General features: G+C 39.1%; 1 protein-coding gene across 4 annotated transcripts in view; it reads right to left on the bottom strand.

Moving 5' to 3' along the window:
- Window positions 1–27,219, bottom strand: part of MAP4K4 (mitogen-activated protein kinase kinase kinase kinase 4) — a 511,519-nt gene that overhangs the window by 65,426 nt on the left and 418,874 nt on the right. For all 4 annotated transcript variants that reach the window (XM_053707651.1, XM_053707653.1, XM_053707649.1 and 1 more), the window contains 3 exons: window positions 3,013–3,164; window positions 863–960; window positions 552–560 (listed from right to left, as the gene is read on the bottom strand). In XM_053707651.1, the coding sequence (XP_053563626.1) occupies window positions 552–560; window positions 863–960; window positions 3,013–3,164 (259 nt within the window). The remainder of the gene's footprint in view (window positions 1–551; window positions 561–862; window positions 961–3,012; window positions 3,165–27,219) is intronic.

The raw sequence follows: 27,219 nt of genomic DNA, 5'->3' as shown, positions 1-27,219 counted from the left end.
TACCAATTGAATTAAAGTGAATGTAAAGTTAACCCTATTTGTTCAGGGCATTGGGTAGAGTTTTAAAAATGAGGCAGAGTTTAAGTCATCAATTTTTGTATATTTATTTATTTACTCGCATTTTAACCTTTTTAAACCTCCGATGATAAGCGCAGCTCTCCCATCCGCCTTATTGTCAAATTGATTGACACATGACGATATTTAAAACAACTAATCCTTGTACCCCCCCCCCCCTCGGGCGTTCAGTCTCTTTGCACAAACATCACATGACAAACTCTGCCTCATTTTTAAAACTCTACCCAATGCCCTGAACAAATAGGGTTAACTTTACATTCACTTTAAGTTAAAAAGATAATAGAAGTAAAATGGAAAGTGGCTTAAAATTCTCTGCTTTATCTGAATCATGAAAGAAAAAAAATGGGTTTATCACCCTTTAATTATAATAAGCTTTTTTGAAGTTTGTGTTTCTCTTTTCATCTAACTCCTCACTGCCAGTGAATCATGCAGCCTTGCATTACAGGAATTCCCAAAATAATGAGTTTCATACGTACCACTTCTCCCTGAGGTCAGGATGGCAGGAAGGTAAAGCAGAATCAGGAATAAAATAAAAATTAAACAAAAAAGAATGAATTAGTAACTTATTAGTGTTAGTGCAGAGACAACGTGTTACTACTTTCTACAACATAGAAAGGGCTTTTAACTACATTGTTTAATTATGGAGATCAACTAAAAGGAGATTAGCGTGGCTCATAATATAATACCAAGGATGATACTGGCCTTGTCATTTATTTCTAATAAAAAAAAAAACAACATCAACTTTCTTTATCAATGAACAATAGATGAAAATGCATTGCTCCCTCACCACTGGTTTGTTAGGCCTCTGGGCTTCCCTCTTTTCATCTGGCTTTTTGGAGGTGTTATCCTGCCGTTGAGATGGTGAGCCTTCAGATTTTGATGAGGCTAATTTTTATGAAGATAGGTTACAAACAAAAAATATTAAAACCATCTTGTCTATGGCTACAAAGTGAAATAAACAGCAAATGTGAATCAAATAGAGTTTAACCTACAAAAGAAGATTGTGGAATATTCTCCCTCTTCACCAGCTAGCTGTGGGCATTGTCCAAATGATCCAGTGGGAATAAAACAGTAAAGATGCTCAAATATGCAATTTGTTCTAGGTTCAATGTTTACCAAGCTCAAAAACGTTAATGAATTTGAATGTTCCTTTAAATAATTCAATCTTATGAGCACTTACATAGGTTTAAAAACCTTCCCTAGGTAATTTAGACATCCATGGTAATGGTAGCAGCAGTAATGATCTCCTGCTGCTCAAGCCAGAACAGAACTGTGTCTATATACCCAAGTGATTGTTTTACTTCAGTAACAGCTTTGATTGATATTGTGTACAATACTACACATAAATATTGCAAACAATGAGATATTGTACCATTGTAAAACTCCCAAGTGGTCAAAAAATATATATCACAAATATTTATGGTAAAAGAAGATAGTAAATTAATGGGGCAAAATATTTTAAAAAAATATTCTAAGGAAGCGCTCACAAAAGCTAAAGTGTGGTCCTAAAAAGGGGGAGACCTAAAGTCATAAATAAAAGTTAAAAACATATATGATGATAAAAATCATCATAAAAAAACACAGATAATCACAAATACAATAATATACACATACATAGAATAATCTTAGATACAGTCCAGAGAGAGTGAATATATACTTAGAATTAAGTTAATGTGCAAAACAATAGTCCAGAAAAAAAAGGTCCAGAAAATGCAAAAAAAAAAGTTATATATCCACAAAGGAAATTGGATAAGTATACAGATGTGATGTCACAGAAAAACTGCTAATCCTTTTACAATTAATATCCCAAAAATAAAAATAGGTATAAAGAATAATAACAAAAAATATAAAAAAATAAAAATAGTAATAAGTAAATCCAACATGTAAATCTGAAGACCCACTTGAAGTGGACAGCTCAGGAAACCTGAGATGCAGTAAACTTGCTGGCTCGTTTCTGGGTCTGGTAAGCCTCACTCACTAAGCACAGGGACACTATATCACCAACTGTATTGAACTATTTTTTATCTTTTTTTTTGTTTTAGGGATGCTATCTTCGGATTTACACTTTGGATTTTGTTTATTATTTTTTCTTTATCTCTATTTTTATTTCTGGGATATCAATTAAAAAAGGATTAACAGCTGCATTGTCTTCTGTGACATCACATCTGTATATTTATCCAACTCCTTTGTGGATATATAACGCTCTATAAAATAGTACATAGTACGTTTTTGTATTTCCTGGAATGATTTGTTGTTTTTTCTGGACTATTTTTTTGACATTACCTTAATACTAAGAATACATTTACTTTCTCTGGACTGTATCTAAGATTATTCTATATTGTATTTGTGAATATATATTTGTGTTTTTTATGATGATTTTTATCATATTCTCTAACTTTGATTTATGACTTTAGGTCTCCCCTTTTAAGGACCAATCTTAGCCTCTGTGAGTGGTGTCTTATAATATATTTGCTTAATATTTATTGAAGATCAGGTTAGAGGTGCTCTCTACTTTAAAAACTTGCGAGTATACTCTTTGGAGCTATAATACCTTTTTCATTGTTGTAATGGAGCAAAATAGTCAAATTTGAAATACACATTTGCATATTTACAACACAGTGCATAAACACTCCACTGATAGGGCTGTAAACAGCGTACACAAATAATCCAAAATGTCTGACACTGTGAGCCAGTAAAGGCTATGAGTGCATGCAGCTTACTGACGTTTCAGCAGCTGGTCATGTGCACCTATAAAAGTTATCACTGAAGCAGTAATCATTTTTAAAAGGAAGCATTTTTGAAGTAAAAATAAATGGCAAAAATGCTTAGAAATGTAGTGAATTTTAAATTCAACTTTTATTCATTGCCAACTTTAATTTTTTTTTGATAATTTGTGATAATCTGCAGAATTAAAAAACATTTTAAAAAGGTGCTTACATCTCATTCGGAAGCGTTCGCCAGATCCGCTCTGAGATCCCGGATGAGATCCTGCTTGAGAACCAGAGTTACTTGATCCTGAAGAGCTGCCACTGCCAGGTCTTGGCACAAGTTTCTCTACCCGCTCCCAAAGTAGTCTAGGCTCAATATTGCTATATACAAAGACATTTTAAATTCAGTTTTCAGCAATAAAGATGGAAATAGCAATGATTATAGTTTACCTAATACGGGGCTTAAAAAAATGTGATCAAATTCTAGGAACCAAAGAAAAAACGTTATTTATGTATGTGTATAAATATTAGTTACATTTATAGACATTCATTTTATCAGAATTCACAAAGCTAGATTGTTTTCTTCTGAATAAGTGAATTCTCTGCAAACATGTTAAGGTTCTGTGCAGCGCTAAAAACTTGCACTGCAGGGATGCAGTAATCAGAGATAACAGATATACTGTATTTGCTGCACAAGACTGCAGCGCTAAGAGGCAGTTGAGCGGTAAATGTAATTTTTGGAAAGTCCGCTCTGCAGCTATCCGCTTCTCTCTTACTGACCATGGATATCACACATATTTATATGATGTGCACACTCATCCGGCTTGGAAGTTTAGTTCCAGAGGAAGGTAGCGCAGAGGGCCAAGAGGTAAAAACAGGGTACAATAGTTACAGCCACCAAGACCATGCAATTTAAGCACAAGCTTGCTGGAAATTATGCATCATACACTGACAATTACTTGTGGACCCAATAACAGACAGTAATACGTTTAAAGGGACAGATATAAAAACGGATCGGTTTTGAATGCTGTCACCATATAAAAGCAAGCTTAAGTGCCATATGTGGGAAATACAAAATGTTCTGCCAACAGACAGGTCCAGAACAACTCCCAAGATGACCCTGGTAGAGGGAACCTGAGAACAGTTTAAACATGATTAATTCAACAAAAGTCATTTTGTAGGTAGTCCAGATAGGGAGACACTGAGATTCCCTGTAGTCAAAACTTGGAGATAAGGACCTCTGTGGATAGCAATGGGACTGTGATTAGACTGAAGTGAAAACACAAATGTGAGAGAAACCTTCTGCTAATAGGATGAATGAAGATATGATAATTAGTATGTTTGAGGTAGATGGATACCGTGAACTGGCCAGTATCCATAGCTCAAAGAATAGCACAGAAAAATGTGGGTCTTGAGTTCTAGAAGCTGCTTAAATTACACACAGCCCCCCCCTCCCTTTCTAACCATCATAAAGTTTTAAATAATCTCCGTTATCCACATTCATTTTTAATTGTCTTTTGTACCCAAATGAAACAATATCTTGGACCATATTTTCTGATGCTGTGCTTGGTCATATTCCCTAGAGGTGGAAAGATTACCTGGAGAACAATGCAATAGTCAGGCCTCCCTGTGGCTGTAATGAAAGTGCTTTTAGGAATTTGACCAAGATGAACTTTGGTTTTCATGAAAAGAATGCGGAAGGCTTTTACTTTTTATCCAGCGGGAGATGGAACCATAACACATTATAAATCATATTAAGATCCTAACGGCTAGATTACGAGTTTTGCATTAGAGGCTGTGCGGTACTAACGAGCAGTTATCTCTCACCGCTCACTTACATGCAGCGCTGGTATTACGGGTTTTTACAAACCTGGCGTTAAAAGACAAGAAGTGAGCGTTGAGCAAAATTTTGCTCCTTACCGCACTCCAATACCAGCGCTGCTTAAGTCAGTGGTGAGCTGGTCGTACGTGCTCATGCACAATTTCCCCATAGGAAACAACGGGGAGAGCCGGCTGAGAAAAAGTCTAACACCTGCAAAAAAGCAGCATAAAACTCAGTAACACAGCCCCATTGATTCCTATGGGGAAATAAAATGTATGTCTACATCTAACACCCTAACATGAACCCCGAGTCTAAACACCCCTAATCTTACACTTATTAACCCCTAATCTTCCGCCCCGACACCTGCATTATATTTATTAACCCCTAATCTGCCGCTCCGGACACCGCCGCCACCTACATTATACTTATGAACCCCTAATCTGCTGCCCCCAACATCGCCGCCACCTACAGTATATTTATTAACCCCTGATCTGCCGCCCCCAACGTCGCCGCCACTGTAATAAACATATTATCCCCTAAAACGTCACTAACACCCCCTAACTTAAATAGAAATTAAATAAGTCTAAATAAAATTCCTATCATTAACTACATTATTCCTATTTAAAACTAAATTCTTACCTATAAAATAAACCCTAAGTTAGCTACAATATAACTAATAGTTACATTGTAGCTATCTTAGGGTTTATTTTTATTTTACAGCCAAGTTTGTATTTATTTTAACTAGGTACAATAGTTATTAAATAGTTATTAACTATTTAATAACTACCTAGCTAAAATAAATACAAAAATATCTGTAAAATAAAACCTAACCTAAGTAACGACACCACCTAACACTACACTATAATTAAATAAATTAACTAAATTAAATATAATTAAATAAATTAAATTAAATTAGCTAAAGTACAACCCCCCCCCACTAAATTACAGAAAATAATAAACAAATTACAGATATTTAAACTAATTACACCTAATCTAATAGCCCTATCAAAATAACCCCCCCAAAAAAATAAAAAAAAACTAGCCTAAACTAAACTACCAATAGCCTTTAAAAGGGCCTTTTGCAGGGCATTGCCCCCAAAGTAATCAGCTCTTTTACCTGTAAAAAAAATAAAAATACAAACAACCCCCCAACAGTAAAACCCACCACCCACACAAACAACCCCCCAAATAAAATACTATCTAAAAAAACCTAAGCTCCCCATTGCCCTGAAAAGGGCATTTGGATGGGCATTGCCCTTAAAAGGACAATTAACTCTTTTGCAGGCCCAAACCCTAACCTAAAAATAAAACCCACCGAATACATCCTTAAAAAAAACCTAACACTAACCCCCTGAAGATCGACTTACAGTTCTGAAGACCGGACATCCATCCTCAAGGAAGCGGCAGAAGTCTTCATCCAACCGGGCCGAAGTCCTCAACGAAGCCGGGAGAAGTCTTCATCCAGGCTGGGCGAAGTGGTCCTCCAGACGGGCAGAAGTCTTCATCCAGACGGCATCTTCTACCTTCATCCATCCGACGCGGAGCGGGTCCATCTTCAAGACATCCGACGCGGAGCATAATCTTCATCCGACGACTACCCGACAAATGAAGGTTCCTTTAAGTGACGTCATCCAAGATGGTGTCCCTTAGATTCCAATTGGCTGATAGAATTCTATCAGCCAATCGGAATTAAGGTAGAAAAAATCCTATTGGCTGATGCAATCAGCCAATAGGATTGAGCTGGCATTCTATTGGCTGTTCCAATCAACCAATAGAATGCGAGCTCAATCCTATTGGCTCCGCGTCGGATGGATGACGATAGAAGATGCCGTCTGGATGAAGACTTCTGCCCGTCTGGAGGACCACTTCGCCCGGCTTGGATGAAGACTTCTCCCGGCTTTGTTGAGGACTTCGGCCCGGTTGGATGAAGACTTCTGCCGCTTCCTTGAGGATGGATGTCCGGCCTTCAGAACTGTAAGTCGATCTTCAGGGGGTTAGTGTTTTTTTAAGGGTGTATTGGGTGGGTTTTATTTTTAGGTTAGGGTTTGGGCCTGCAAAAGAGTTAACTGTCCTTTTAAGGGCAATGCCCATCCAAATGCCCTTTTAAGGGCAATGGGGAGTTTAGGATTTTTTAGATAGTATTTTATTTAGGAGATTGATTATGGGGTTGGTGGGTTTTACTGTTGGGGGGGTTGTTTGTATATATATATTTTTTTTTACAGGTAAAAGAGCTGATTACTTTGGGGCAATGCCCCACAAAAGGCCCCTTTAAGGACTATTGGTAGTTTAGTTTAGGCTAAAGGGTTTTATTATTTTGGAGGGGCTTTTTTATTTTGATAGGGATATTAGATTAGGTGTAATTAGTTTAAATATCTGTTTATTATTTTCTGTAATTTAGTGTTTGTTTGTTTTTTGTACTTTAGCTAATTTAATTTAGTAAATTTATTTAATTATAGTGTAGTGTTAGGTGTTATTGTAACTTAGGTTAGCTTTTATTTTACAGGTACTTTTGTATTTATTTTAGCTAGGTAGTTATTAAATAGTTAATAACTATTTAATAACTATTGTACCTAGTTAAAATAAATACAAACTTGCCTGTAAAATAAAAATAAACCCTAAGCTAGCTACAATGTAACTATTAGTTATATTGTAGCTAGCTTAGGGTTTATTTTATAGATAAGTATTTAGTTTAAAATAGGAATAATGTAGTTAATGATAGTAATTTAATTTAGATTTATTTAAATTGTATTTAACTTAGGGGGTGTTAGGGATAGACTTAGGTTTAGGGGTTAATAAATTTAGTATAGTGGGGGTGGCAGATTAGGGGTTAATAAATGAAGGTAGGTGGCGGCGATGTTAGGGACGGCAGATTAGGGGTTAATAAATATTTAACTAATGTTTGCGAGGCGGGAGTGCAGCGGTTTAGGTGTTAATATGTTTATTATAGTGTCGGGCGACGTTGGGGCAGCAGATTAGGGGTTAATAAGTGTAGGTAGGTTGCGGCGACATTAGGGGCGGCAGATTAAAGGTTAATAAGTATAATGTAGGCGTTGGCGATGTTAGGGGCAGCAGATTAGGGGTTCATAAATATAATGTAGGCGTCTGCGATGTTGGGGGCAGCAGATTAGGGGTTCATAAATATAATGTAGGTGGCGGCGGTGTGTCCGGAGCGGCAGATTAGGGGTTAAAAATGTTATTTTAGTGTTTGCGATGCGGGAGGGCCTCGGTTTAGGGGTTAATAGGTAGTTTATGGGTGTTAGTGTACTTTTTAGCACTTTAGTTATGAGTTTTATGTTACAGCGTTGTACCATAAAACTTTTAACTACTGACCTTTAAATGCGTTCGGGGTCTTGGCAGCGTTAGGACCTCTTAACGCTGCTTTTTTACCTTAACGCACAACTCGTAATCTAGCCGTAAGCTTCTTAGGCTTGCTCCAAGGTCAGAAGGATCTTCTCTTTCTTATGAAGCTAAACAACCTGATCAAAAAAATTGCAGCGCAACACATAATTCCATGTATATGATAATGAATTGCAGATTCTACAGTATTTTCAGAACTTTTGCAGCCAATAACTTGGTGTATGGTCAATTTTTCAACAGTATTACTTCTGAAGCACAAATTTTCTACTCCAAACATCCTTTCCAAAGCTCCTAGGTATTCTGAGCCTCCTGATCCCAAGAAGTAGTTGTGAACTTAGATGTACCATTGTGGAACGAGAAACCTTTGCATAACCCTTACAATGTAATGATTACAATAGCTTGAATTAAATATATAAATTAAAAATCCTGTGAAATCAGAGATGAGTAGGTAAATGATTGCACCCCAGGGTAATTGTAATTATATGGGAAAATAGTAAGATGGTCACTTGTTGAATACTATCCTGCTACTGGGGTTTTACTGCCAGAGAAGACCGATCAAGAAGGGGGGCTTGAGCTGTGCCAAGCTGCTGCAGGGAAGCCTAAATGCTGCATACTGCACCACCGCTATGCAGGACGCAAGAAAACTTGAGCTGGAAGAAATATGGAATCATGGAACAGATCATAAGAGGACAAATTGCTCTAGAAAAGCAAGCACCAAAATTCCTTAAAGGGACAGTAAAGTCAAAATTAAAAACTTTCATGATTCAGATAAAGCATGCAATTTTAAACAACTTTCCAATTTACTACTGTTATCAAATTTGCTTTGTTTTCTTGGTTTCTTTTAATGAAGAGCAAAACTATGTAGGCTCATAAGAGCTCAGGAGTCTGCACGTGTCCTTAGTTCTTTATGGCAGCAATGTTTTGCAACATTGTGTAACAAAGCTACAAATAATGTTGCAAAACACTGCTGTCAGTGTACTAATGACACGTGCACACTCCTGAGCTCATATGAGCCTACTTAGTTTTACTCTTTAATAAAAGATAGCAAGAGAATGAAGCAAATTTGCTAACACAAGTCAATTGAAAAGCTGTTGAAAAATGCATGCTCTATCTGAATCATGGCAGTTTCATTTTGACTTTACTGTCCCTTTAAAAGATGTCATATCATTCAGTCTGACATCATATGAATATTTATTATATATATTAGCAATTAAAAACTGAATTGCAAATACAAAAAAAAAAAATTAAAAATAAGATCTGCTCACAAAATAAAAGTTGTAAATGTATTTAAAACTATCAAATTTGAGACTCAATGTAGCATTGCTGTATGCACAAACAAATCTCTGGATAGCTACCTCTTGTAGTATAACACAAATAAATAAATGTATGATTGCATTTTTTTTTACTATTCTTAAAAGGGACATGAAACCCAAATTTTTTCTTTCATGATTTAGAAAAAGCATACCATTTTAAACAACTTTCTAATTTACTTATATTATCTAATTTGCTTCATTCTCTTGATATAATTTGCTGAAAAGCATATCTAGATAGGCTCAGTAGCTGCTAATTGGTCGCTGCACATAGATGCCTAGTATGATTGGCTCATCCATGTGCATTGCTATTTCTTCTACAAAGGATAGCTAAATAATGAAGCAAATTAGATAATAGAAGTAAATTGGAATGTTTTTTAAAATTGTATTCTCTACTTGAATCATGAAAGAAAATTTTTGGTTTAGTGTCCCTTTAAATATTTTGGAAGGGATTTACAATTTATGTTTAATGAACTTTAAAAACACTAAGAGCCTCCTCTGGTGGACAAAAACAGAAGTGCGACAAATGTTATTTTAAAAAGCAAAACAAACTGCTAAACAACGCTGGGACTAAGGGGCTAGGAGAGCGAAAATGGTGCCAAATATCCAGATATTAAGCAGTGCAAAGTTAACTCTTTCTTTATCACAAGTCCTACCCTTAAAGGGACAGTTATATTGTATATTTTTCTCCCCTTTAATGTGTTCCGATTGATCCTACTGGAGACTTTTTTTTACATTTTGTTATTAAGTCATTTGAAATAGCTACTTTTGTACACCGCCACTTATACTGAAAATTTCAATAAATCTCAAAATTAAACAAAAAGTTGCAGAGCCCCAAAAAATGGCTTCTTCAAGGAGAAAACAGAGGGAGGGGGATGCAAGGGAGGAAGAGAGGACACCTATTCAACAGTTTGAAGATGATTTTGACTATCTCAAAGTGAATGGTTTCTATTAAACCAGCTGCTTCCGCTGCTGTCACAACAAACAAAAAAACATAATTTATGTAAGAACTTACCTGATAAATTCATTTCTTTCATATTAGCAAGAGTCCATGAGCTAGTGACGTATGGGATATACATTCCTACCAGGAGGGGCAAAGTTTCCCAAACCTCAAAATGCCTATAAATACACCCCTCACCACACCCACAAATCAGTTTAACGTATAGTCAAGAAGTGGGGTGATAAGAAAAAAGTGCGAAAGCATAAAAAATAAGGAATTGGAATAATTGTGCTTTATACAAAAAAATCATAACCACCACAAAAAGGGTGGGCCTCATGGACTCTTGCTAATATGAAAGAAATTAATTTATCAGGTAAGTTCTTACATAAATTATGTTTTCTTTCATGTAATTAGCAAGAGTCCATGAGCTAGTGACGTATGGGATAATGACTACCCAAGATGTGGATCTTCCACGCAAGAGTCACTAGAGAGGGAGGGATAATATAAAGACAGCCAATTCCGCTGAAAATAATCCACACCCAAAATAAAGTTTAAATCTTATAATGAAAAAAACTGAAATTATAAGCAGAAGAATCAAACTGAAACAGCTGCCTGAAGTACTTTTCTACCAAAAACTGCTTCAGAAGAAGAAAACACACCAAAATGGTAGAATTTAGTAAAAGTATGCAAAGAAGACCAAGTGGCTGCTTTGCAAATCTGATCAACTGAAGCTTCATTCCTAAACGCCCAGGAAGTAGAAACTGACCTAGTAGAATGAGCTGTAATCCTTTGAGGCAGAGTTTTACTCGACATAGGCATGATGAAACAAAGATTTTAACCAAGATGCCAAAGAAATAGCAGAAGCCTTCTGACCTTTCCTAGAACCGGAAAAGATAACAAATAGACTAGAAGTCTTTCGGAAATCCTTAGTAGCTTCAACATAATATTTCAAAGCTCTAACTACATCCAAAGAATGCAACAAGTTTTCCTTAGAATTCTTAGGATTAAGATACAATGAAGGAACCACAATTTCTCTACTAATGTTGTTAGAATTCACAACCTTAGGTAAAAATTTAAAAGAAGTTCGCAACACCGCCTTATCCTGATGAAAAATCAGAAAAGGAGACTCACAAGAAAGAGCAGATAATTCAGAAACTCTTCTAGCAGAAGAGATGGCCAAAAGAAACAAAACTTTCCAAGAAAGTAATTTAATGTCCAGCGAATGCATAGGTTCAAACGGAGGAGCTTGAAGAGCCCCCAGAACCAAATTCAAACTCCAAGGAGGAGAGATTGACTTAATAACAGGTTTTATACGAGCCAAAGCTTGTACAAAACAATGAATATCAGGAAGACTAGCAATCTTTCTGTGAAAAAGAACAGAAAGAGCAGAGATTTGACCTTTCAAGGAACTTGCAGACAAAACCTTATCCAAACCATCCTGAAGAAACTGTAAAATTCTAGGAATTCTAAAAGAATGCCAAGAAAAATGATGAGAAAAACACCAAGAAATGAAAAACTTCCAGACTCGATAAAATATCTTCCTAGATACAGTTTTACGAGCCTGTAACATAGTATTAATCACAGAGTCAGAGAAACCTCTATGATTGAGAATCAAGCGTTCAATCTCCATACCTTCAAATTTAAGGATTTGAGAACCTGATGGAAAAAAGGACCTTGCGATAGAAGGTCTGGTCTTAACGGAAGAGTCCACGGTTGGCAAGTGGCCATCCGGACAAGATCCGCATACCAAAACCTGTGAGGCCATGATGGAGCCACCAGCAGAATAAACGAACGTTCCTTTAGAATCTTGGAAAAAGAACTATAGGCGGAAAGATATAAGCAGGATGATACTTCCAAGGAAGTGACAATGCATCCACTGCTTCCGCCTGAGGATCCCTGGATCTGGACAGATACCTGGGAAGCTTCTTGTTTAGATGAGAAGCCATCAGATCTATTTCTGGAAGTCCCCATATTTGAACAATCTGAAGAAATACCTCTGGGTGAAGAAACCATTCGCCCAGATGTAGTGTTTGGCGACTGAGATAATCCGCTTCCCAATTGTCTATATCTGAGATATGAACCGCAGAAATTAGACAGGAGCTGGATTCCGCCCATACAAGTATTCGAGAGACTTCTTTCATAGCCAGAGGACTGTGAGTTCCTCCTTGATGATTGACATATGCCACGGTTGTGACATCGTCCGTCTAGAAACAAATGAACGACTCTCTCTTTAGAAGAGGCCACGACTGAAGAGCTCTGAAAATTGCACAGAGTTCCAAAAAAGTTGATTGGTAATCTCACCTCCTGAGATTCCCAAACCCCTTGTGCTGTCAGAAACCCCCATACAGCTCCCCAACCTGTCAGATTTGCATCTGTTGAGATCACAGTCTAGGTTGGAAGAACAAAAAGAAGCCACCTGAACTAAACGATGGTGATCTGTCCACCAAGTCAGAGAGTGTCGAACAATCGGTTTTAAAGATATTAATTGAGATATCTTTGTATAATCCCTGCACCACTGGTTCAGCATACAGAGCTGAAGAGGTTGCATGTGAAAACGAGCAAAGGGAATCGCGTCCAATGCAGCAGTCATAAGACCTAGAATTTCCATGCATAAGGCTACCGAAGGGAATGATTGAGACTGAAGGTTTCGATAAGCTGAAACCAATTTCAGACGCCTCTTGTCCGTCAGAAACAGAATCAAGAACACTGAATCTATCAGGAAAACTAAAAAGGTTACCCTTGTCTGAGGAATCAAACGAACTTTTTGGTAAATTGATCCTCCAACCATGTTCTTGAAGAAACAACACTTATAAAAGACTGGAAAGGTTCTTTCTAGAGAAAATGAGCAAAGGTAATTGAATCCAATGCTGTGGCCATAAGACCTAAAACTTCTATGCATATATAGCAACTGAAGGAAATAATAGAGACTAAAGGTACCGATAGACGGAACCCAATAACATTATCCCTTGTCTGATAGAGACAAGGACAGTGACACAAACTATCTGGAAACCTAAAAAAAGGTGACCCTTGTGTGAAGAATCAAGAGCTTTAGAAAAGAAGATCCTCTAACTATGTCCTGAAGAGTAAGTGAATCATATGAGATTCCGCATCCTCAGAAAATAATCTGAATGAAAACAGAAAAATGAAAATATGCATTTATTGTATCTAATGAAAACAAATAATGCTATCAAAGACCATAAAAAGGCAAAATAGTTTGAATAAAACTCCAAAACCCGGTTCCTCAAAAGGAACTGGAAGAAATACCCCAGAAGATTCCAGGTCTGAGCAGCACTTGAACCCCATGGGTGCCCAGCCATGCTTCAACAGTACCCAAAATATATAGGACAGAAACACAGTTAAAGTGTTAGCCTTACTGGAATAAAATCAAAGAAATTTGGACAAAATACATTTCAAAGAAGCCTTAACCTGCCCCTTACCAGCCAAGCTGGAATACGGCATGTACATCGCAAAATTAGGGAGCTGATTTCGAACTCCAATTATAGACATGTTACTTGGGAAAGAACTCAGGAATTCGTTCCTTAATAAGAACAACCAAACTAGTATAAGCTTAAAGTTTTAGTCTTAGAACTCAACCTTGAAGCCCAGAGTAACAGTTAAGAATTGAATCCAATTATAAAACAAATAATTGATTATCTTAGAACAAAGGAAATATGGATTTTTTTTTTTAATTTTTTTTTTAAAAAATCACAAAATTCTTCTAGCTAAAAAAGCCAAAGACATAGATTAACCCTCATTTGCAAAAATATTCAATAAAATGAAGACACAAATGAAATTATTAGCATGATAGTCCAGTTTAAAGGACCAGCCAATACAGTGGACTTGCATAATCAATAAATGCAAAACAACAAGACAAATGCAACAGCACCTAGTCTAGTAAATGTTGTCCCTTTAACAATGCTAAAATAAATCATAATCTGATACTTGATCTTAAAGTAAACAGAGAAAATGAAGCAATTGCAATATCCAAATAAATCACAGGACCAAGAAAAGTACCTGAAACTAAATAATTTTCCATAAATAAGATACAACTATCTAAAGGAAAATAAATACTATTTTGCTATAGAAACAATAGCATAATTAGTAGAATTAGAGATAGCCCCAATAAATTGGAGAACCCTCCAAATTGAGTTTAACTGCTGGCAAAGAATATAGTTTAAAACCTTTGAAGAAGGAATAAAAGAAAATTCTCAGCCTATTCCATTCCCTAGTATAGGGAATTGGAAAGAAAACCTCTAAAGAAATAAATAGGCAGAAATAATGTCAGCTAGTCTTAAAGAACTAGTTACCTTAATATCCAAAATAATCAACACCTTTTCAACAAAGAACAAATGTACTTTAATAATTGAAAAATAATAAAAAAGTAGATTTGTTAGTGTCAATATCTGATGAAGAAAATTTCTGAAAGAGAAAAAAACATCATCAGAGAAGGATAAATCAGTATGTTGTTGGTCATTTGAAACTTCAATAATTAAAAAATGATTAGAAGGCACGAAGTTAGACAAAGCCTTTAACATAGAATCAGAAAAATATTTCTTATAAGTCTTCTAAATATTTCTTGTAAGAAAAGAAAATATATAAAGCATAAATACTAATGGATTCCGCATGTAAAAGTATAACATAATAACTTATTACAAACCATAGCTAAAGATAAACATTTATAACATTTAAAATAAATGAACTTAGCTTTGGTAGAACTGAAACTCAGTTAAGCGTTTTTCCAAAAGTGGCTTCTGATTCAGAGTCCATTTGAGACAACTTGCAATATGTAATAGAAGAAACAACATATAAAGCAAAATTGATCAAATTCCTTAAATGACAGTTTCAGGAATGGGAAAAAAATGCCAATGAACAAGCTTCTAGCAACCAGAAGCAGTAAATAATGAGACTTAAATATTGTGGAGACAACAATGACGCTCGAATTTTTTAGCGCCAAAAAAGCCGCCCACATTATTTGGCGCCTAAATGCATCCGGTAACGCCGACATTTTTTGGCGCAAAAACTTCAAAAAAATTACGCAACGTCCGGCGACACGTATGACGCCGGAAATTACAAGAAAATGTTTGCGCCAAGAATGACGCAATAAAATGAAGCATTTTCAGCCCCCGCGAGCCTAACAGCCCACAGGAAAAAAAGTCAAATTTTAAGGTAAGAAAAAATTGAATTATTCATATGCATTATCCCAAATATGAAACTGACTGTCTGAAAATAAGGAAAGTTGAACATCCTGAATCAAGGCAAATAAATGTTTAAACACATATATTTAGAACTTTATATAAAAGTACCCAACCATAGCTTAGAGTGTCACAGAAAATAAGACTTACTTACCCCAGGACACTCATCTACATGTAGTAGAAAGCCAAACCAGTACTGAAACGAGAATCAGTAGAGGTAATGGTATATATAAGAGTATATCGTCGATCTGAAAAGGGAGGTAAGAGATGAATCTCTACGACCGATAACAGAGAACCTATGAAATAGACCCAGTAGAAGGAGATCATTGAATTCAAATAGGCAATACTCTCTTCACATCCCTCTGACATTCACTGCACGCTGAGAGGAAAACCGGGCTCCAACCTGCTGCGGAGCGCATATCAACGTAGAATCTAGCACAAACTTACTTCACCACCTCCACAATAGGCAAAGTTTGTAAAACTGATTTGTGGGTGTGGTGAGGGGTGTATTTATAGGCATTTTAAGGTTTGGGAAACTTTGCCCCTCCTGGTAGGAATGTATATCCCATACGTCACTAGCTCATGGACTCTTGCTAATTACATGAAAGAAACATAATTTATGCTTACCTGATAAATGTATTTATTTCCGGATATGGTGAGTCCACGGAATCATCAATTACTAGTGGGAATATCACTCCTGGCCAGTAGGAGGAGGCAAAGAACACCACAGCAAAGCTGCTATATATATATATATATATATATATATATATATATATATATATATATATATATATATATATATATATATATATATATATATATATATGTCACTTCCCTTACCCATAACCTCCAGTCATTCAGCCGAAGGGAAAATGGAAAAAGAAGATAACACAAAGGTGTAGAGGTGCCTGGTTTTAGTTAAAAACAGAATTTATGCTTACCTGATAAATTACTTTCTCCAACGGTGTGTCCGGTCCACGGCGTCATCCTTACTTGTGGGATATTCTCTTCCCCAACAGGAAATGGCAAAGAGCCCAGCAAAGCTGGTCACATGATCCCTCCTAGGCTCCGCCTACCCCAGTCATTCGACCGACGTAAAGGAGGAATATGCATAGGAGAAATCATATGATACCGTGGTGACTGTAGTTAGAGAAAATAATTCATCAGACCTGATTAAAAAAACCAGGGCGGGCCGTGGACCGGACACACCGTTGGAGAAAGTAATTTATCAGGTAAGCATAAATTCTGTTTTCTCCAACATAGGTGTGTCCGGTCCACGGCGTCATCCTTACTTGTGGGAACCAATACCAAAGCTTTAGGACACGGATGATGGGAGGGAGCAAATCAGGTCACCTAGATGGAAGGCACCACAGCTTGCAAAACCTTTCTCCCAAAAATAGCCTCAGAAGAAGCAAAAGTATCAAATTTGTAAAATTTGGTAAAAGTGTGCAGTGAAGACCAAGTCGCTGCCTTACATATCTGATCAACAGAAGCCTCGTTCTTGAAGGCCCAAGTGGAAGCCACAGCCCTAGTGGAGTGAGCTGTGATTCTTTCAGGAGGCTGCCGTCCGGCAGTCTCATAAGCCAATCGGATGATGCTTTTAAGCCAAAAAGAGAGAGAGGTAGAAGTTGCTTTTTGACCTCTCCTTTTACCAGAATAAACAACAAACAAAGAAGATGTTTGTCTGAAATCCTTTGTAACCTCTAAATAGAATTTTAGAGCACGAACTACATCCAAATTGTGTAACAAACGTTCCTTCTTTGAAACTGGATTCGGACACAAAGAAGGCACAACTATCTCCTGGTTAATGTTTTTGTTAGAAACAACTTTCGGAAGAAAACCAGGTTTAGTACGCAAAACCACCTTATCTGCATGGAACACCAGATAAGGAGGAGAACACTGCAGAGCAGATAACTCTGAAACTCTTCTAGCAGAAGAAATTGCAACCAAAAACAAAACTTTCCAAGATAGTAACTTAATATCTACGGAATGTAAGGGTTCAAACGGAACCCCTTGAAGAACTGAAAGAACTAAATTGAGACTCCAAGGAGGAGTCAAAGGTTTGTAAACAGGCTTGATTCTAACCAGAGCCTGAACAAAAGCTTGAACATCTGGCACAGCCGCCAGCTTTTTGTGAAGTAAAACAGATAAAGCAGAAATCTGTCCCTTCAAAGAACTTGCAGATAATCCTTTCTCCAAACCCTCTTGTAGAAAGGATAGAATCTTAGGAATTTTTATCTTGTTCCATGGGAATCCTTTAGATTCACAACAACAGATATATTTTTTCCATATTTTATGGTAAATTTTCCTAGTTACAGGCTTTCTAGCCTGGATAAGAGTATCAATGACAGAATCTGAAAACCCACGCTTTGATAAAATCAAGCGTTCAATCTCCAAGCAGTCAGTTGGAGTGAAGCCAGATTCGGATGTTCGAATGGACCTTGAACAAGAAGGTCCTGTCTCAAAGGTAGCTTCCATGGTGGAGCCGATGACATATTCACCAGGTCTGCATACCAAGTTCTGCGTGGCCATGCAGGAGCTATCAAGATCACCGAAGCCCTCACCTGATTGATCCTGGCTACCAGCCTGGGAATGAGAGGAAACGGTGGGAATACATAAGCAAGGTTGAAGGTCCAAGGCGCTATCAGTGCATCTACTAGAGTCGCCTTGGGATCCCTGGATCTGGACCCGTAGCAAGGAACCTTGAAGTTCTGACGAGACGCCATCAGGTCCATGTCTGGAATGCCCCATAATTGAGTTATTTGGGCAAAGATTTCCGGATGGAGTTCCCACTCCCCCGGATGGAAAGTCTGACGACTCAGAAAATCCGCTTCCCAATTTTCCACTCCTGGGATGTGGATTGCAGACAAGTGGCAGGAGTGATTCTCCGCCCATTGAATTATTTTGGTCACTTCCTCCATCGCCAGGGAACTCCTTGTTCCCCCCTGATGGTTGATATATGCAACAGTCGTCATGTTGTCTGATTGAAACCTTATGAATTTGGCCTTTGTTAGTTGAGGCCAAGCTTTGAGAGCATTGAATATCGCTCTCAGTTCCAGAATGTTTATCGGGAGAAGAGATTCTTCCCGAGACCATAGACCCTGAGCTTTCAGGGGTTCCCAGACCGCGCCCCAGCCCACCAGACTGGCGTCGGTCGTGACAATGACCCACTCTGGTCTGCGGAAGCTCATTCCCTGTGACAGATTGTCCAGGTTCAGCCACCAACGGAGTGAGTCTCTGGATCTTTGATCTACTTGGATCGTCGGAGACAAGTCTGTATAATCCCCATTCCACTGTCTGAGCATGCACAGTTGTAATGGTCTTAGATGAATTCGTGCAAAAGGAACTATGTCCATTGCCGCAACCATCAAACCTATTACTTCCATGCACTGCGCTATGGAAGGAAGAAGAACAGAATGAAGTACTTGACAAGAGCTTAGAAGTTTTGATTTTCTGGCCTCTGTCAGAAAAATCTTCATTTCTAAGGAGTCTATTATTGTTCCCAAGAAGGGAACTCTTGTTGACGGGGACAGAGAACTTTTTTCTATGTTCACTTTCCACCCGTGAGATCTGAGAAAGGCTAGGACAATGTCCGTATGAGCCTTTGCTTTTGACAGAGACGACGCTTGAATCAGTATGTCGTCCAAGTAAGGTACTACTGCAATGCCCCTTGGTCTTAGCACCGCTAGAAGGGACCCTAGTACCTTTGTGAAAATCCTTGGAGCAGTGGCTAATCCGAATGGAAGTGCCACAAACTGGTAATGCTTGTCCAGAAAGGCGAACCTTAGGAACCGATGATGTTCCTTGTGGATAGGAATATGTAGATACGCATCCTTTAAATCCACCGTGGTCATGAATTGACCTTCCTGGATGGTAGGAAGAATTGTTCGAATGGTTTCCATTTTGAACGATGGAACCCTGAGAAATTTGTTTAGAATCTTGAGATCTAAAATTGGTCTGAATGTTCCTTCTTTTTTGGGAACTATGAACAGATTGGAGTAAAACCCCATCCTTTGTTCTCCTAATGGAACAGGATGAATCACTCCCATTCTTAACAGGTCTTCTACACAATGTAAGAATGCCTGTCTTTTTATTTGGTTTGAAGACAATTGAGACCTGTGGAACCTCCCCCTTGGGGGTAGTTCCTTGAATTCCAGGAGATAACCTTGAGAAACTATTTCTAGCGCCCAAGGATCCTGAACATCTCTTGCCCAAGCCTGAGCAAAGAGAGAGAGTCTGCCCCCCACCAGATCCGGTCCCGGATCGGGGGCCAACACTTCATGCTGTTTTAGTAGCAGTGGCAGGTTTCTTGGCCTGCTTACCCTTGTTCCAGCCTTGCATCGGTCTCCAGGCTGGTTTGGTTTGAGAACTATTACCCTCTTGCTTAGAGGGTGTAGAATTTGAGGCTGGTCCGTTTCTGCGAAAGGGACGAAAATGTGGCTTATTTTTAGCCTTAAAAGACCTATCCTGAGGAAGGGCGTGGCCCTTTCCCCCAGTGATGTCTGAAATAATCTCTTTCAAGTCAGGGCCAAACAGCGTTTTACCCTTGAAAGGGATGTTAAGCAATTTGTTCTTGGAGGACACATCCGCTGACCAAGACTTTAGCCAAAGCGCTCTGCGCGCCACAATAGCAAAACCTGAATTTTTCGCCGCTAATCTAGCTAATTGCAAAGTGGCGTCTAAGATAAAAGAGTTAGCCAATTTAAGTGCTTGAACTCTGTCCATAACCTCCTCATACGAAGATTCTTTATTGAGCGACTTTTCTAGTTCTTCGAACCAGAAACACGCTGCTGTAGTGACAGGAACAATGCATGAAATTGGTTGTAGAAGGTAACCTTGCTGAACAAACATCTTTTTAAGCAAACCCTCTAATTTTTTATCCATAGGATCTTTGAAAACACAACTATCTTCTATAGGGATAGTAGTGTGTTTGTTTAGAGTAGAAACCGCCCCCTCGACCTTGGGGACTGTCTGCCATAAGTCCTTTCTGGGGTCGACCATAGGAAATAATTTCTTAAATATAGGGGGAGGAACAAAAGGTATGCCGGGCCTTTCCCATTCCTTATTTACAATGTCCGCCACCCGCTTGGGTATAGGAAAAGCATCGGGGGGCACCGGGACCTCTAGGAACTTGTCCATCTTACATAATTTCTCTGGAATGACCAAATTGTCACAATCATCCAGAGTAGATAACACCTCCTTAAGCAGAGCGCGGAGATGTTCTAATTTAAATTTAAAAGTAATAACATCAGGTTCAGCTTGTTGAGAAATTTTTCCTGAATCTGAAATTTCTCCCTCAGACAAAACCTCTCTCCTGGCCCCTTCAGATTGGTGTGAGGGTATGTCAGAACCATTATCATCAGCGTCCTCATGCTCTTCAGTATCTAAAACAGAGCAATCGCGCTTTCTCTGATAAGTGGGCATTTTGGACAAAATGTTTTTAATAGAATTATCCATTACAGCCGTTAATTGTTGCATAGTAAGAAGGATTGGCGCACTAGATGTACTAGGGACCTCTTGTGTGGGCAAGACTGGTGTAGACACAGAAGGGGATGATGCAGTACCATGCTTACTCCCCTCGCTTGAAGAATCATCTTGGGCAACATCATCAGTGGCATCATTGTCCCTACTTTGTTTGGACACTATGTCACATTCATCACATATATTTAAATGGGGAGGAACCTTGGCTTTCAAACATACAGAACATCATCTATCTGATGGTTCAGACATGTTAACAGGCATAAACTTGATAACAAAGCACAAAAACCGTTTTAAAATAAAACCGTTACTGTCACTTTAAATTTTAAACTGAACACACTTTATTACTGAATATGTGAAAAAGTATGAAGGAATTGTTCAAAATTCACCAAAATTTCACCACAGTGTCTTAAAGCCTTAAAAGTATTGCACACCAAATTTGAAAGCTTTAACTCTTAAAATAACGGAACCGGAGCCGTTTTTACATTTAACCCCTATACAGTCCCTGGTATCTGCTTTGCTGAGACCCAACCAAGCCCAGAGGGGAATACGATACCAAATGACGCCTTCAATAAGCTTTTTCAGTGGTTCTTAGCTCCTCACACATGCATCTGCATGCCTTGCTTTCCAAAAACAACTGCGCATTAGTGGCGCGAAAATGAGGCTCTGCCTATGACTAGAAAAGGCCCCCAGTGAAAAAAGGTGTCCAATACAGTGCCTGCCGTTTTTTTAATACATCCCCAAAATTAAAAGAACTATTTATAGTTATAATCCACTAAATATACTTGTAAAGTAATCGTTTTAGCCCAGAAAAATGTCTACCAGTCTTTAAAGCCCTTGTGAAGCCCTTTATTCTTATACTAAACTAAGAAAATGGCTTACCGGTTCCCATAGGGAAAATGACAGCTTCCAGCATTACCAAGTCTTGTTAGAAATGTGTCATACCTCAAGCAGCAAAGTCTGCCCACTGTTTCCCCCAACTGAAGTTAATTCATCTCAACAGTCCTGTGTGGAAACAGCCATCGATTTTAGTAACGGTTGCTAAAATCATCTTCCTCTTACAAACAGAAATCTTCATCTCTTTTCTGTTTCAGAGTAAATAGTACATACCAGCACTATTTTAAAATAACAAACTCTTGATTGAAGAATAAAAACTACATTTAAACACCAAAAAACTCTTAACCATCTCCGTGGAGATGTTGCCTGTGCAACGGCAAAGAGAATGACTGGGGTAGGCGGAGCCTAGGAGGGATCATGTGACCAGCTTTGCTGGGCTCTTTGCCATTTCCTGTTGGGGAAGAGAATATCCCACAAGTAAGGATGACGCCGTGGACCGGACACACCTATGTTGGAGAAAATAACTGTCTAAAAATAAAGGGTGGGCCGTGGACTCACCATATCCGGAAATAAATAAATTTATCAGGTAAGCAAAAAGCCTCAGCTGAAACAAAAATATAAAATTTGGAAAAAGTATGCAGAGAGGACCAAGTTGCATCCATGCAAATCTGTTCTACAGAAACTTCCTTCTTGAAAGCCCAAGAAGAACGGACAGCCCCTAATGAAATAAGCTGAAATTCTCTCAGGAGGCTGCTGCCCAGCAGTCTCATAAAACAAGCACATTATACTACTCAACCAAAGAGAAAGAGAAGTAGCTGAAGCTCTCTGACATTTATGTTTCCCAGAGAAACAAACAACAAACCACGAACAATCCTTAGTTGCCCGTAGATAGAAAATAAAAGCATGCACAACATCAAAGTTGTGCAACAAATGTTCCCTATGAGAAGAAAGATAAGGACACAGAGAAGGAACAACAATTTTCTGATTAATATATCTATCCGAAACCACTTAGGAAAAAACCTAACTAGTACGAATAACCGCCTTAACAGAATGAAAGATAAGATAAGGCGAATCACACTGCAAAACTGAGAGCTCCGAGACTCTCCAAGCAGAAAAGATAGCAATGAGAAACAAAACCTTCCAAAATAACAACTTAATATCTATGGAAAGTAAAGGCTCAAACAGAGCCTACTGCAAAACTTTAAGAACAAGGGCAAAACCCTAAGGGGGAGCAACCGACAAACACAGGCCTTATGTAGACCAGTGCATGACAAAAAGATTGCACATCTGGCACATCCACCAGATGCTTATGTAGCAAAAAAGACAATGCAGAAAACTGACCCTTCAGGGTACAGACTGACAAACCCTTCTCCAGACCACCCTGGAGAAAGGATACAAAATTCAGAAAAACCCCCGCTTAGACAAAACTAAGCATCCAATCTTCAAGCAGTCAGTTTCAGAGATTTAGATGAAGGAAAAGACCAAGAATCAGAAGTCCTTCCTCAGAGGTAATCTCCAAGGTGGAGAGACGACATTTCCACTAGGTCTGTATTCCATATCGTGCGAGGCATGGAATGTTGTCCATGGAATACCATCAGACCAATTCCCTCCATACACAGGGTCACAGAAAAGTGAAGAAAAATCAACAAAAGCTAAATCCAAATTCCCAATCCTCCTGGTTGCAAGATGGCTAAGCTATCCACCGGCCACTAAAACTTACTGTTGGCCAGACAGAAGACTGCAGAGTGGGGAAAGGGAATAAATCCTTGATTTTCTGACCTCTGAAAGACATCTCCTAGATAAAGAATCAAATAAAGGTCCAAGCATACTGCACCTGGTGTTCCCAGGCGGTCTCACATCCAGGTACTGACCATACCTGACCCTGCATAACTTCCGAGATCAAACGAAATTGGGTGCATTCAGGGTATTGTGGCGGTAGTCCCAAATAAATTACCCTTGTGGATAGAACAAGGGAACTCTTCTCCAGATTATTTTCCCATCCCCAGAAAAAAAGATTGGACAGAAAAAATAAATGTTTAAACCAATTCTTAGTTGAGCAAGCCTTCCAAACAACTTCAGCATCAGCAGAAGGAATTATACTGCCTGAATCCGAAATGTCACCCTCAGATGCACCCAAAGAATCTTCATCCTCAGACTTCTGAGGGGAAAAACTTTGATTAGCCACTTCAGAATCAGCAACCTTACTGTTTCTTTAAATTTCCTTTTGCGTTTTCCCTGCAACATGGGAAAAGCAGACAGCGCCTCAGATACCGCAGAAGATACATGGGCAGCAATATCTTGCAAAATAACTCCAGACGAAGCATGAGAGGAAACGCAGGGCACTGCATGTGCAGATGAATAGGATTGGAATGCTTGAGGAGAAAGCTGCGGCACATCTGAAACAGGAGGCTCCTGAACAGCATTCGCCTTAGCTAATGATGGCTCAGGGTCAAAAAAAAAAAAAGTCTATTCTCTCAATACATGAACAAAAACATAATTTATGCTTACCTGATAAATTTATTTCTCTTGTAGTGTGTTCAGTCCACGGGTCATCCATTACTTATGGGATATATTCTCCTCCCAACAGGAAGTTGCAAGAGGATCACCCAAGCAGAGCTGCTATATAGCTCTTCCCCTCACATGTCATATCCAGTCATTCGACCGAAACAAGACGAGAAAGGAAAAACTATAGGGTGCAGTGGTGACTGGAGTTTCAATTAAAATTTAGAACTGCCTCAAAAAAGACAGGGGGGGCCGTGGACTGAACACACTACAAGAGAAATAAATTTATCAGGTAAGCATAAATTATGTTTTCTCTTGTTAAGTGTGTTCAGTCCACGGGTCATCCATTACTTATGGGATACCAATACCAAAGCTAAAGTACACGGATGATGGGAGGGACAAGGCAGGAACATTAAACAGAAGGAACCACTGCCAGCCTCCGAAGAAGCAAGTGTGTCAAATTTGTAAAATTTTGAAAAGGTATGAAGTGAAGACCAAGTTGCAGCCTTGTAAATCTGTTCAACAGAGGCCTCATTCTTAAAGGCCCAGGTGGAAGCCACAGCTCTAGTGGAATGAGCTGTAATTCTTTCAGGAGGCTGCTGTCCAGCAGTCTCATAGGCTAAGTATTATGCTACGAAGTCAAAAAGAGAGAGAGGTGGCCGAAGCCTTTTGACCTCTCCTCTGACCAGAATAAACGACAAACAGAGAAGAAGTTTGCCGAAAATCTTTAGTTGCCTGCAAGTAGAACTTCAGGGCACGGACTACGTCCAAATTATGCAAAAGACGTTCCTTCTTTGAAGAAGGATTAGGACACAATGAAGGAACAACAATCTCTTGATTGATATTCCTGTTAGAAACAACCTTAGGTAAAAACCCAGGTTTAGTACGCAGAACTACCTTGTCTGAATGAAAAATCAGATAAGGAGAATCGCAATGTAAGGCAGATAACTCAGAGACTCTTCGAGCCGAGGAAATAGCCATCAAAAACAGAACTTTCCAAGATAAAAGCTTAATATCAATGGAATGAAGGGGTTCAAACGGAACACCCTGAAGAACTTTAAGAACCAAGTTTAAGCTCCACGGAGGAGCAACAGTTTTAAATACAGGCTTAATCCTAGCCAAAGCCTGACAAATAGCCTGGACGTCTGGATTCTCTGCCAGACGTTTGTGTAAAAGAATAGACAGAGCAGAAATCTGTCCCTTTAACGAACTAGCGGATAAACCCTTTTCTAAACCTTCTTGTAGAAAAGCCAATATCCTAGGAATCCTAACCTTACTCCATGAGTAACTCTTGGATTCACACCAATATAAATATTTACGCCATATCGTATGATAAATTTTTCTGGTAACAGGTTTCCGAGCCTGTATTAACGTATCAATAACCGACTCCGAAAAACCACGCTTTGATAGAATCAAGCGTTCAATCTCCATGCAGTCAGCCTCAGAGAAATTAGGCTTGGATGGTTGAAAGGACCCTGAATTAGAAGGTCCTGCCTCAGAGGCAGAGACCATGGTGGACAGGACGACATGTCCACTAGGTCTGCATACCAGGTCCTGCGTGGCCACGCAGGCGCTATCAGAATCACTGATGCTCTCTCCTGTTTGATCCTGGCAATCAGTCGAGGTAGCAACAGAAATGGTGGAAACACATAAGCCATGTTGAAAACCCAAGGGGCTGCTAGTGCATCTACCAGCACCGCTCCCGGGTCCCTGGACCCGTAACAAGGAAGCTTGGCGTTCTGGCGAGATGCCATGAGATCCAGCTCCGGTTCGCCCCAACGAAGAATCAGTTGAGCAAACACCTCCGGGTGAAGTTCCCACTCCCCCGGATGAAAGGTCTGGCGACTTAGAAAGTCCGCCTCCCAGTTCTCCATGCCTGGGATGTAGATCGCTGACAGGTGACAAGAGTGTGACTCTGCCCAGCGAATTATCTTCGAGACTTCCAACATCGCTAGGGAACTCCTGGTTCCCCCTTGATAATTGATGTAAGCCACAGTTGTGATGTTGTCCGACTGAAATCTGATGAACCTCAGTGTTGCTAACTGAGGCCAAGCTAGAAGAGCATTGAATATTGCTCTTAATTCCAGAATGTTTATTGGGAGGAGCTTCTCCTCCTGAGTCCACGATCCCTGAGCCTTCAGGGAGTTCCAGACTGCACCCCAGCCTAGTAGGCTGGCATCTGTTGTTAGAATCGTCCAATCTGGCCTGCGAAAAGTCATTCCTTTGGACAGATGAACCCGCGACAACCACCAGAGAAGAGAATCTCTGGCCTCCTGGTCCAGATTTAGTAAAGGGGACAGATCTGAGTAATCCCCATTCCACTGACTTAGCATGCATAGTTGCAGCGGTCTGAGATGTAGGCGCGCAAATGGCACTATGTCCATTGCCGCGACCATTAAGCCGATTACTTCCATGCACTGAGCTACTGATGGGCTTGGAATGGAATGAAGGACACGGCAAGCATTTAGGATTTTTGATAACCTGGACGTCAGGTAAATCTTCATCTCTACAGAATCTATAAGAGTCCCTAGAAAGGGAACCCTTGTGAGTGGGAACAGAGAACTCTTTTCCATGTTCACTTTCCACCCATGCGACCTCAGAAATGCTAGAACTATCTCTGTATGAGACTTTGCATTTTGAAAAGTTGACGCTTGTATCAGGATGTCGTCTAGGTACGGAGCCACCGCTATGCCTCGTGGTCTTAGTACCGCCAGAAGCGAGCCCAGAACCTTTGTAAAAATTATCGGGGCCGTAGCCAACCCGAAGGGAAGAGCTACAAACTGGTAATGCCTGTCTAGAAAGGCAAACCTTAGGTACCGATAATGATCCTTGTGAATCGGTATGTGAAGGTAGGCATCCTTCAAGTCCACTGTGGTCATATACTGACCCTCTTGGATCATGGGTAGGATGGTTCGAATAGTTTCCATTTTGAACGATGGAACTCTTAGGAATTTGTTTAAGATCTTCAGGTCCAAGATTGGCCTGAAGGTTCCCTCTT

Source organism: Bombina bombina, chromosome 3 (genome assembly GCF_027579735.1).
Source record: "Bombina bombina isolate aBomBom1 chromosome 3, aBomBom1.pri, whole genome shotgun sequence".
NCBI classification, from domain to species: Eukaryota; Metazoa; Chordata; class Amphibia; order Anura; family Bombinatoridae; genus Bombina; species Bombina bombina.
Note: the sequence above shows the minus strand (reverse complement) of the source record. Positions and strands in the feature narration are given on the sequence as shown.